At 42.4% G+C, this 13794-nt stretch overlaps 1 protein-coding gene across 6 annotated transcripts in view; it reads left to right on the top strand.

Moving 5' to 3' along the window:
* Positions 1–13794, top strand: part of ANAPC1 (anaphase promoting complex subunit 1) — a 125236-nt gene that overhangs the window by 34312 nt on the left and 77130 nt on the right. For all 6 annotated transcript variants that reach the window (XM_085856166.1, XM_085856165.1, XM_085856167.1 and 3 more), the window contains 5 exons: positions 3780–3923; positions 7188–7248; positions 12828–13015; positions 13488–13562; positions 13676–13794. The exon at positions 13676–13794 is cut by the window's right edge and continues 19 nt beyond it. In XM_085856166.1, the coding sequence (XP_085712292.1) occupies positions 3780–3923; positions 7188–7248; positions 12828–13015; positions 13488–13562; positions 13676–13794 (587 nt within the window). The remainder of the gene's footprint in view (positions 1–3779; positions 3924–7187; positions 7249–12827; positions 13016–13487; positions 13563–13675) is intronic.

The raw sequence follows: 13794 nt of genomic DNA, 5'->3' as shown, positions 1-13794 counted from the left end.
CTGGACACACAAGGTCCACCAGCAACCACCTTCTAATGAAACTGGCAAAATTCAAAACCGCCTCACTCATTTGTTCCTCTTTTCTCCCAACTGTGAAACAAACTTCCACATTCTCTTCAATCTCAGTCTTCCCTCCAAGTCTGCAAGAGAGCTGTTCCCCACCATCTCAAATCGTCCCCCATCCAAAGCCATGATCTTTTCTCCACCCGTTAAACCACCCTCACCTCTCCCAAAATTTTGCTTCGTTATCCATCTTGTCCGTCCCTTGCGTCCTCCCTTACCCCTCATCATTACCTGCATCCCTTGTTTGTCCATTGCCATCTAGTTTCTCCCTCCGCCCTGCTGTTGGCATATCCTCCCTTCTCTTTCTGATGTTCCTTTTGTTATGGTGCATCTTGATTCGTTCTGTGTTTCTGCTCTTCCATGAGCGTTGACGATATATATATATATATATATATATATATATATATATATATATATATATATATATATATATATATATATATATATATATATATATATATATATATATATATATCTTCTTCTTTCGGCTGCTCCCGTTAGGGGTCGCCACAGTGGATAATCCTTTGTGATCTGCATACTGATTTGGCACATGTTTTACGCCAGATGCCCTTCCTGAGGAAACCCTGGTCGCCTCTTACGACACAGGGATAAGGATTGGGTTTCGCCATGATTCCGGGCTGCCCTACACCCTCTCATAGCGCGGCCCAGCACAGAGCTCCCGTCCTCAAGCGATCCTCCAACCTAAGCCTCAGAGTAGCCGGGTTACAGGCGCACGCCACTACGCCCGGTTGAATATATATATATATATATATATATATATATATATATATATATATATATATATATATATATATATATATATATATATATATATGTATATATATGTATATATTTTGTTTTAAAGGACAACCAACCTCTGAGATTGCCATGTAATAGGCCCATAAACTCAACTTCATCATGGGAGATTCCAAAGTTATTTAACGTCTTTGTTTCCACGGCGTCAATCTGAGCAAGGTGTGAGGCAGGTGCACCAGGTCACAACTGATGATACAGGGTGCCTAGAGGAGAGAGCAGTACTCAATCGAGCTGTGGATGAAGGCCTTGAAGGTGGATAGGAGTTCAGGTGTGCCAATTAAGGACTTTGTACGACGGAGGATGTCCAGTCCATGGCTGGCTTTGGAGGCCAACTTTTCAATGTGGTTTACCAAAGAATGATCATGGCTGATAGTGAGACCGAGGAGTTTGAGTGACTGAACTTATTCGAGAGGATTGTTATGAAATGGGAGTGTTTGTCATACTGTCCTTTTGTACGGCAAACCATCTCAACACAAACTGTCTAACATCACATGTCAAAATATATAAAGTGTATGCAGTATCCTTCAACCACATACCTGCTTTCAATCAAACTATTCATTTGTTAGTGGTAAAAATAAAAACAACTTTTTCTTTTTGTTAAGGAAAATAATCTTGGGTCTTTTCTTACAGATACTGTGGGATTTATTTGCCAAACAAAATCTGATGCTGCCTGGCTGCAGAAAAATCCAAATTGTACCGTTTAACCACCCGCAAAAAATCGAAACTGCGTATCATCTCTCACCTTTAACCTCACGCACTCGCTGTACACCGATTGCTCTGCCTTGGAGTCGGCTGGTTTCACAAAGAGATGTAAATACCAGCTTTTTACACATTATTGGAACTCATTTTTTTAACCGTCATTTGTGTGTTCACTTCCTATAAATTTCGCCTATTGACAATGCAAAAACTTTTTGGTCCATCTGCGAGTGTGATCTGAAATCGATGTTTATCGACGTGTACTGCTAACAATCGAATCCTGCCAAGCCTACTTATGAGAGAGCTATAATAACTCGTGACCTTGCGGTCCAAAGTGTAAATACCAGTGGAATTCATAAAACTAAGATTTTTTTTTTCTTGACCTCATCCATTCAATGACTGCTGTGAACTTTTTGAAGACTGGGTAAGTTGTCCAAAACGTCTGATGAAATCAGAAAGTGAGCAACTGTCAGTGAAGATTCTGAATGATTACACTGAAGAGTTTGAATTTAAGGGATAGAAACATGTTGATGTCACAACTGATGATACAGGGTGCCAAATACACTGAAAGTACACTTGTCCATCAAAATACCAGCTTTTGCATCCTTTTGAGATATCCTGCTCACAAACGGGCGAATACATAACCTCCGTCCACCTTCAGTGGCGGAGGTAAAAATGCATCAAATCGTGTTTTTGGCTTTTACGGTAGAGGAATAAAGGTCCTGGTGACCCTTTTCTCAAATTGCTCGTCATCAAGTTTGTAAAAAAACTTCGAGAGAGCTGGTGTGTGTATTCTATTACATTCTTGTCACATGACCTTGCCTCCATATTTAATTCCTAATTTAGGAGTGGTCTATTAATCGTCCTGTCTCATTTGTAAGCGTTGTTATGTGAACAGAGTCGAGTGACTTTTTGATTGGAGAATCATTTGCCAAGACCTGGGGCCTGCAATAAATATTTCATTTCAACTTGCTCCAATTTTTTTCAATGACCGAAAAGGATTTTTTCTTTTCTTCTGTTTTTACTCTCGTCGATGCATGGTAGCAGCTGATGATGTGCCCGAACTTGACATCGCTATGCCATGCATTTATGATTGTAGGAATATTTATTTGAGTGTTGTGTTTTTTCTCTTGTTGAGTGAAAATATTATCCAGAAATGCTAATTATAATTATTTGTGGATACATTTGTTTTGAAAACGCAGAAGCACTCCAGGGTTCACAGGACTCTGCTTGGGATATGTGGGCTTTGTGTGTTCCATTTCTTCAATTACCTCCGCCACTGAAGATGTACAGAGGTTATTTATTCATCCCTGTTTGTCTGTCTGTTTGTGAGCAGGATATCTCAAAAGGTTATGGATGAACGCTGATGAAACTTGATGCACAGGTTGAATGTTTGACAGACAAATTGATTAGATTTTGGTGAAGATCTGGATACTATAGTTTAATAAGCGATTCTTCACGATTGAGAGATATGGCCAAAAACGACAGAATAATACCAAGATTTATGTCTCCCCTTTTTACGTCATTTCCCAAATACGTCATCATATATTTAGCTTTTCTGATCTTTAGCCCGGTGAGCTTATGTGGTCGAGCCGTGTCCGTAGGTGAGTGAGTCAGTCAGTCCGTAAACACTTCAGTCTTTACTGCTTGATCCAAATACACGGTTTTGATGAAACTTGGCTACAAGCTTCATATCTGATGCCTCACGAAAGTTTGTTGACCACATCAAAATCTGCACTCATTAAGGGGGTCTGGGGGTGGTGTTCGGGGGTTGGGGGAGGGGGTTTGACGCCTCAAAGTAGGTATTTGCGCTCTCCTCTCAAACGACACACTATTTCAATGAAACTTGACCACAGCCTTCATCACCCGTGATGTACCAAAGTTTGTTCACGGCACTAAAAAAATATATAAAATCAGCGTCTCAGGGGGGTTAGGGTGATTATTGCTCCTGATCCCGGTGAGATTCAGGACACACAGTCCTATTTTTTAATACCACGACCCGATTTACGTCGCCTCATCTCGCACTTCTGTCGCTTTAAAAGCCATCTACCGAGTGCCGTTCCAGTTTGGAATGTTTTCTTTAACTCCTTCGTATATCATTACACACATTGCAATATGTTCATGCAGATTGTTTATAAAAGACAGACTCATTTTACCCTTGTATTCTCTTCCATTTCCCTTTCTTTTTCCACTTGTACAAAAAGATGGCATTTATCTCTCCATTCGAAGAGCAGCCCACCCCAACCTTGTCTTCAGACCTCACTGATATGGAAGATTGTGGCTTCACCCTTCCAGACGTCAGCCCAATCCGTCATCTGCGAGATGCTATTGGTGCCGACGTGACCGTGGTAACCCGCAAACATCCCTTTGTCGACCCCACTTGTTCCTCCACAAGTTTCATGTTCTCCTATCTCTTCCATTTCACCCTCCCACACTTATGAGTGTTAATTTATGTACAGTATGTTTGTTTGTATATATATTCTGGCTGGGGTATCCGGCATTGCCTGTTGATGCTCTAATCCTGTTGGCATTTTGAAAAAAAAAATCAAATTTTGATTTTCTAATTTTTTTTTTTTTTTGTCGGGGCTTAAAACACTTCCCTGCACCCACTAATGATTGTGGTCGAGGATCATTTAATATTTCCTTTCATGTAGCTACAAAGGCTTGGACACCACAGAGCAGTTAAATTAAAAAAAAAACAATCTGCCTAAAATGTGAAACGATGTCATAATGAATTATAAATTGTTGCATATTTAATGGGTGGTTGACCTTGTTATTATATACGTAGAGGGCAGGAGGGAGTGGAAGTGGTTGACGTTGTGGCTCCGTTGAGCTGACTGCCCTGTGGCGTGAGTAGAGAAAGATCTTCAGGGCATGACGAAAGAGCTCGGAGGAACCGGGGAGCATATGAGCGCAAGCATGCTGCTTGTCAAACTGAGTGGCAAGAATTGATTTTGAAAGACGTTTACTCTTTGTGAGCTGTAAATGTGCGCCGCTTTAATGTATTAATGAGAACGAGAGGAGCAGGACAAAAGGAAGAGGATGGAAATGAGCAGAGTGCGGGGGAGTTGAGGTCAGGGTGAGTGGGATGAGTGTGAGGGAGAAAACGAGTGGGTCTTGCTCTGCCAGGAAGGTAGGCATTCAGAAACAAGGTGTAGTTAGGTCGTTTCAATGGAGGAGAGAGGAGTTGAGGTGGTGGAGATTATGCAGAGGAAGGTATAAGTGGTGTGTCTGTGTGTCTGTGACCAGAGGGAAAGGGGACAGGGTGAGGTAGGTGGGAGTTGATGGAAGGAGTAATGGGAGGGATGGTTGGTAATACAGAGGCAAGTGCTGTATGAAGAGAACGGGTGTTTAGAATGGCGAGGGGGATGATGAATGGGATGTTTATGCTGAGACAGCTGGTGGAGAAGAGGTTGGAGGTGTAGCGTGAAATGACATTGGGATCTGTGGACCTGGTGAAGGCCTACAACACTGTCCTGAGAGATGGTGATGGTGACACCGAGATGGATAGGAATGCTGGAAGCGGAAGTAAGGTTGGTGGAAGGGAAGTACAAGGGAACGAATGGAAAAGTTTCGGTTGGTCTTCGAATGTCCGAGTTCAGTGTGAACATCAGTTTGAGGCAGGGAAGTTCTCTCAGCCCACTCGTGTCTATCATGGTGACGTAGCGAGTAAGGATGAGTTTAAATACGAATGGTGTTCTGGGGAGGATGGTGAACGCGGACAATTTAGCTGTTGCGTCGGGGAGTAAGCCAGAGATACTGGAGGCACTGAGGGAATGGAAGGAGGCATTCAGGAAGCATGGGCTGAAGATGAGTATGGAGAAGACCGAGGTGATGTGGGTCAGACAGCAGAGAAAATAACTGAACATCAGGTTAGAGGGGAAGGAGATCAGACAGGGAAATAGATTTGAGTATCTGGGGAGGGGGGACAGTGACCGGGGATGGTAAGTCTGAGGCAGAGGTGCGGAGGAGGAGTCAGGTGTGTGCAAATGCTTTGAGGAGGCTGGAGGGAATGATGGCAGACAGAATAATATCATGGAAAAGGAAAGTTCTGGTGTTTTGTGTAATTGCAGCCTACCTTTATGATCTGCCGACGGTGACACTAACGGAGAGGCAACACAAAGTCTGTGTGTCTGTGCCGTCAAATGTGAAACGGTGCCGTAACGATGTCCTCCATCGTGTAGAAGGCAAGCTCGAGTGGTAACTACAACACAAAATAATCCAGTTCCCCTCATCCATAAGGGAAGAGGTTATTACCTCTGCTGCCGAAGGTGAAGGAGGTTATGTTTTCACCCCTTTCTGTCTGTCTGTGTATGATTGTGTGCAGGATATCTCAAAAACTCGTGTACCGATCCGGATTAAATTTGGTGGGCAGGTTGGGTGTGTGACCACGACGGATTGATTCAATTTTGGTGAAGATCAGAATCCGAATCTGGATATGAGAGTTATTGAACTTTTAAAAATGATTCTAGACCACTGAGAGATAGGGCCAAAAACGACGATATCGCACGATATTTCAAAAATGTATCGGGCCCGATATGTTCTCGTGGATCAGGCATTACTTGGTGGAGGTATGCATTCTACTGAGTGCCCTTTTAGTCGTAACTGTGTGCGTATGCTTGGTGTTGGCTTAATGGTTAGGGTGGTAGGTTTGGGATCCTAAGATCCTGAGTTCAAATCGTGCTTGGCCATTGAATTAATACCAGGTGGGGTTGACTCGGCCTGTCATCCTTCTGAGATCGGCAAAAATGAGTACGAGCTTGCTGCGATGATTGAGCCATTCGAGTATCCTGTGTCGGAGTGGTGACCCATCCAGGACTGTGCCCAATAGCCCAGGAGACTTTCGGCAGCACCAACGCTCTGTACAGAGTGTGGTCCCAGTGGATGGATGTGTGCGTGCACATGCACACATCCATACACAGATCAAGTTCTTCATGGCACTCTTCCCCCTCACACCCCGGAATGTGAAATGAGTCACCTTGACAAATACCCTGATGACGCTTGGCAATGTTAAGCCTGGTGTTGGCTTAGTGGTTAGGGTGGCTGGCTTGGGATCTTAGGATCCTGAGTTCGAGCCCCGTTGGCCACTGAATTAATACCAGGTGGGGTTGACTCAGCCTGTCATCCTTCCGAGGTCGGCAAAATGAGTTCCAGTGTACTGGTATAAATGGTTGTATTGGCGCTGTTCCATGCCTGCATCCGCAGTGCGGTAAGCTTCATCCTGATGAAGCAGCACTCACATGGAAGAAAGGGAGGAATGTCAAATGCTCTGTGCTTAGTACCTCCACCACCCAATGTGGGTGGAGGTTCTGTTTTCACCCCTGTCTGTCTGTCTGTCTGTCTGTCTGTCTGTCTGTGAGCAGGATATATAAAAAAGTTGTGGACAGGTTGGGTGTGTGACGAGGACGAAATGACTGGACTTTGGTGAAAATCCGGATCCGGATACGAGAGTTTTTATAGTGATTCTTCACCATCGAGAGATTGGGTCAAAAACTATAAATAGCACGATGTCTCAAAAGGTTATGGACGGATTATTCCAGTTATGGGCACAGTTATGGTTATGGTTTTTTAAATTGTATTCTCATTGCAATGGTTTTACTTCTCTTTTGCAGGTGTTGTCTAATGGTGTCCTGCTCCGCGTGACTCTCCCTGAAATGGCAAGTTGTCCACTAGGTATGCATCGGGAGTCGTCGATAGACAATGCAATGACAACTCGTGAATAACCATCTCAACACTGTCATTTTGATTATTATCATTATATATCTCGCAAAAGAAATGTTTATTACAAACTTATAATCTACATATTAGTGTACATGCCGTTTCCTTTGGTCATATCTGATCCCATTTCCTGGTAATACAAGCAATTGTCAGAATAGAGGGTATTGCATTTGGATCCGTTTGTTTGTCTGTCTGTCTGTCCGCACGTAATGTACTTACAAAGGCCACAAACGCCACCTGGTGGTAGCCAGAATTACGAAAACGACAACTACGACATCTATTATGACTCCACATACCCAGCTGAGGGGCGTCACGACCTCCTTGGAAATTCACCCTTTTGCACTTTGTTCCCTTTGGACAGGGGGAACGTGAGGGTCAGGCAGAAATTTTGGAACTTATTGGCCTTGGTGCTGGGGATTGCTCACCTGCTCTTTGCAGACACTGTGGGACACTCTTTAACATCCACCAACTAATACCGGCAGACGGGACGCCCGCTTAACGTCCATACAAGGGACGGCGCACACATGGATGAATCTCCCTGCCTGTGAAGCACCGGGATGCCAGTTTATGACTGGACCGAGATTCAAACCCAGGCCAGACAGCTTCGAGGTGAGTGTGCGTACCTCGAGGACATCTTGCCAGCTCAGACCGTATTAAAGGTTATCCGAACGATGCCGTAATGTATCTGTATAAAGTATTGTACGTTGCATTAGAATGTGTGTACATCTATAAATGATGTACAGTTTGTCTATAAAATACGTGTATTAAGAATGTGAGTGCATCTACAATCTACATAGTGCATCCTATTAGAACAAGCATTCGTCTATAAAGTGTGGCATGTGAGTACGTCTATTAAATACATACGATTAGAACATGAATCGAAGCAATAACACCGAAAAGGTCTGTCTGTCTGTCTGTCTGTCTGTCTGTCTGTCTGTCTGTCTGTCTTTCTGCTGTAATAAACTGGAAAGAGGTGCGTATCAGTCAAGTCGCTCTGAAAAGAACAGTTCTTTGAGACTTTCCTCGCTAAGTTCCTTTTGTCTCCACAGTAGACGAGATGGAAAAGAGAAAGAACGTGTATAAGGAGACGTGTTAACTTGATGTGTGAGTTGTTAATTCTCCCGGCCTTAATGGGCACGCCCCTACACAGCACCTGAATCATTCGGACTTGACAAGGCGCCACCAGGTTTTAGAGGAGGAAGACAAGTTTGAAAGCTCATTCTTGAGATTGGACAGATGTTGTTTTCTGGCTCTCCCGGGGGGAGACGCATACTTGTTGCGGGCTTTGTGGGATGATCTGCGGATTTGCCTTCCAGGAGGAGAATGCAAATTGTTTTTAAGTAGCTGCCGCACCACAGGATTCAGAGTACCGATTGAAGACCATGTGGGATGAATCTGTGAGATATATAGATATATATATATATATATATATATATATATATATATATATATATATATATATATATATATATATATATATATATATATATTCTGTGGAAGAATTCCCAGGCTGAATTAATATCAGTGGTGGTGGATATATGAGACCAGTCCTGAAGTGTTCTAAAAAAATCAAAACAACTATCCCCTTTTACCCATTGAAACAGTGCCCTGACTCGTGGATTCAATATTCCCGGAATTTTTCAAGAACGTATCCTCCGCAAATGACGGGGTCTTACTTTAATTATGTACCATTGAAACGTGAGTACATTTATTAATTACATACTGTTGGAATTTGAGTCGGTCTATTAATTACATACTACTAGCTGAAGTACCAAGCATCGCCCAAGGAAATTCAGTGTAATAGGTTTTGACATATTTCCTGCTTGATAAATTGGGGAGTGTTGGACTCTTGGTTTTGCATGAATTACCAATCTTGGGCGTTGCAAAATGCACTTAGACTTGAATTGAAATGCTTCCGACGACTTGTCTTGCACGTTGATCCTCAACCCAAGCCCGTGTCTGCTCTGTAGTCTCAGCTGACCTGGAGGCTGCTTGTCTTGCACGTCGATCCTTAACCCGTGCCTCTGCTTTTGAGTCTCAAGTGACCTGGAGACTGCTATTATCTTTGCATCTGATTTGTTTCTGCCCATCAGGGGTCTTTTTTGGTGGCATTTTGCAGTATTTATAATGCAATTAAGGCAGGTTAAGATGTTTCTTAACAGAAATGTTCTTTTGGGAGTTCCCTTGGCAGATCACTTGCACTCAAAGTTTGTTTTCATGACCTGTTAATGCAAAATAAATAAATATAAATCAAGTACAGTAATTAACATCAGTAGTTGAGCCCTCGTAATTTCTGTGTAACAGACAGAGAGGATTATTGGTGGTAGAGTATATGAACACTGTGGTGTTGTTATCAGGCGGGGAAATGTGCCCTAAATCGTCCTTTCCAGAGCTATCTCTGTTAATATGAGTAAACCCACGAGAAGTGCTCCGATGAGTATCTTACCATGCCCATCTTCATGAAATGGTAGATTAAAGTTCAAAAAGCAACAGGCATCATACAGAGACGGGAGGATTAGAGGTAGGGGAGAAATGTACCAAGGGAATACACAGTTTCCGTTATTAACCTGCATACATAATATGATGTCAACATACGATCTTCACAATATGTATTACTTGATCGCAGCAGTGTGTAAGCAACATATTCACTCGAGCAACATATTCAACATATTCACTTCTTCTTGCATATGGCAGCTTGGTTTCCGGGTAGCTATCATTTTATTGGGGCGTGACTATGCTGCTGATGCTATGCCCCTATACCAGTACACTGGTACTCATTTTGTCAACCTCGGAAGGATAACAGGCTGAGTCAACCCCATCTGGTGTTACTTCAGCAGCCACCAGGACTCAAACGCAGGACCCTAATATCCCAAGCTAGCCACCCTAACCGCTAGGTCAACACCAGGCTTACTCGAGGCCTGAATACAAGTTATCATAAACCTGGGTGAAGCAATCTTTAGGTCATCTCTAACGAGATGACCTAATAAAACCAGTCTCGATGTCCGTACGTCCACATTTTTTTCTTCCGATTTTCTTGATATTTGGTATGTCGGTAGATGTCTATGAGGGATGCACGACAGGATGACCTTTGATCCGATTGAAGGTCAACGTCACTCCAAAGTTGCAAAATCGTCCATTTTCAAAATCTATCTCCTCCGCCGTTTATGATCCGATTTTCGAAATTTCCTCGGATTCTGATAATATGGAGCAATATCTAAATTTGGTCGGGCCGGTTTTTTGAAATTCATCCTGGTTATCGAGTCATGTGTCTTCAAACATGGAAAAATCGTTGATGTGATACGTTAAAAAAAAATTCGCCCGAACTTGATGAAACTTGGTATGTAGTTCGGGGTCTATGAATGATGCACGACGGTATGACTTTAGACACGATTGAAGGTCAATGTCAAGGTCACCGATGCTGTAAACTTGTGAAATCATCCATTGTCAAAATATCATCCGCCATTTTTGACTCAGAAATGCGGTTTGATTTCTGAGGTCCGGTTTCTATCCTTTTGAAGACACATTGATCATAAGTGTTCCAAATCAACCATTTTCAAAATCTATCTCCGGATAACTCAGAAATGTAGTTTGATTTCTGAGGTTTTCTTTCCTTTTTACTCCCGGGCTTTCGTCTGTACGTTGAACCAAAAGACAAGACGACATCGAAGCCATTCTAAGCCGATCAGAGATCCACATCTACAGAGCTTCAGAGATGACCGTCACCCCCCAACCGGGGGTAATTTTTAAAAAATATTTTATCGGTGCACGTGTTAACATATTATGATAATTAAATTTGTGTTGTCAACAAATCATTACAACCTCAACATGCGTCGTTCATAATACTGTGCATATGTCCCCAATAGCTTCCAGGAAGAAAAAAAAAATCGCAAGGAGTGCATTGGCACAAGACCCGATCGAGGCCTGAAGGCTAATTATCTGGTTTTATCTGAGGTCAATTTTTTTTTTTTCCAAACATAGCCCTTGACCTTCCTCTGGATTAAAGAGTAGACCGTGCAAAAATTTGTTCCACTGGCTCCTGCAAAGTCTGTCCAAATGCATAAACGTACGGATGAACGAGCAAACACAAACACACACACAAACACAAACAAACTTTCTTCTTTATTTATTAGATTGGAACTGAGTATGTCTATTAAATACGAAATACGTACAATTGGAACGTGAGTATGTCTCTATTAAATATGTACCATTGCAACATTGTTAGTTCTATTGATTACATATTGGAACCTATTAATTACATCTATGATTGATGACATAACACACCAGCATCTAACCGCTACACAAACTAAAACCACACAAGTCAAGTCCTGGTGAAGGTCTGCAATCTCTGATTGCTCTTTCTTGGTGTCTTCTAATGTTGTGACCCCAGGTTCCAATCCCACCGACTGTGTTGATTTCTCCATTTTCTGTTATTAACATTTTTGATGTTGTAAGAAAATTAAAGTGATTTTGCGGCCACCCTGTACTTGTCCATAAACTTGATTAAGTGCCGTGTATCTATTGTTGTTGGTTATTATATGATGTTGTTGACACGAATACAAGATCGTACATTGTGAAATTGCCTGAGGTTTATTTGTTCTTTTGAAAGGGCTTTGTTTTGTTTTTTTTCATTGTCGGACCCAACATAAGCTTACAATGACCTGGTACGTGTTCCACTTTAGTCTAGACAAGCAAGATCCAGCCAGCAACTGCTCATTTTCCTACGAGTCACTCCTGTGGAAGTAGAACAAGTCACCTTCGATCGTTTCAAATGAAACTGTGCAATAACCTTTTGTGGTCAAAGCTCCCATTGTTGCTTCAACTTTGGAAAACTGGAAAATCAGGATTTTTATTTTAAAAAAATTTTTTAATAATAATAATGTCAAAGGTTTGTAAAGGAGCTTGTACATGTGTTGCATGCAGATATAGACATTGGGAGACACTATTTCACTTTCATATGAATTACAAGTACAATCGTAGACAATAGAACAATCAACATAGTTGCATAGTGTATGACATTTGAACCGGTAATCATATAATCAGCTAAGTGCCAAGACTGGAACGCCAAACAGGCAAATTTTCTACTTCCTTTTTTTGAACCTTCATAATTTCCTGCAAAAAGCCACCTCCTTTGATGCGTGTCACCCCAACCATCGGAGCAGACAGCATAGCTCAGAGCTAGTTGTACTTGCCTTTAAGCTGTTTAATCTGGGTTTGATTTCTGGCCCGACTATAAATTCTCATCCTGGTGCTTCGCAGACTGGGCATTGCATGAATGAGTATTCCTTTGAAGGGATGTTAAGCCAGATTGATTAACAATCGCCTGTGGGCATTAGGGACTCCTTCGTTTCTTTAACAAAGTGGACCGTTGTCTGTCAGCACCTCCTGCCAAAACCTGGCCTCGAGAGTGGATGGGCATCATTGGTTCTGTTTACCCATATAAATGCCCATACGGCATCCTAACGATTTTCACTGTCACGAGACAGATCGGATAAGATCCCAAGATCCCGACCATCTCTCCTGTTCAATGTCTGCAGTGAATAAATGCCTGCAGGCACTTCGCCATGTTCTTCCGCTTGACGTCGCACTGAACGTACAGGCCAGGTGGTACGTGAGCCGTAACGCTCCTGGCCGTCCAGCCTGTCCATCAGAGTGGACCATCTTTGTGGGCTGCCTACTCGGCTTACTTGGATGGAGCACCGAACACACCCCTTGGGCTCGTATGGTATTTGTCATTTGCAATCGTAATCTCATTTTGCACACAGCCCCACTCATCCACTTGTCTCCAGTTCCTTTGTGAAGTTATGATTTGACGGCAGTTATTTTTTTTTCCCCTAAAGTCAGCTGTTATTGAAGTAAATATTCGGTTTGGGTGGTGCTTACCAAAATAAAAGGTATGATTCCTCCGTTCAACAATAATGTCTGCCTCTCTTTGCGTTAATGCTTTGGTGTGCGTGGGACTGCAATGATTTTTTTTTTTTGTGTCTCTAATAAGTTAGTCTTGATCACAAAATAAATGTCATTTGAGAGGGGCTCGCGTACCAACTTGTTTATTTATTTATTTATTTATTTATTTACTTTAAACTGCATCTTCATGCAGTCCAAACTGTCATTGTAAAAAAAGCTGAAATAAGATGATTATCTAATCGTGTTTACCTGTCTGTTTATCGAAATAACCCCTTTCGTTGTGATCGCAGGACGATGCAGACCGAAGTACTTCACCAGTGTTTGCCCCCAAAAAACCCAGGACTTCTGAGAGTGGCTCGGACGAGGTGAGCAGAGCCAGGACTTTATTTTTTTTTAATGTGATCAAGTACTTGGTACCCTCAACTCACGGAAGAACTTGGTTTCCAACACTTTTAATACTCTTCTGCATTTCGCACAGGACTGGGAGTCTCTCTTGTCCAGCAACTACCACCGAAACTTCTCCAGCGACCGCATGGGAAGCTTCCTTAACTTCGAAGATGCCAAAGAGCTTTGTGTTTCAACGGACACCTGCTCAGA

This window comes from Eptatretus burgeri, chromosome 15 (assembly GCF_056783735.1).
Source record: "Eptatretus burgeri isolate ZD-2024b chromosome 15, Ebu_testis_v1, whole genome shotgun sequence".
Taxonomy (NCBI): domain Eukaryota; kingdom Metazoa; phylum Chordata; class Myxini; order Myxiniformes; family Myxinidae; genus Eptatretus; species Eptatretus burgeri.
This window is presented reverse-complemented; position numbering and strand designations above follow the sequence as displayed.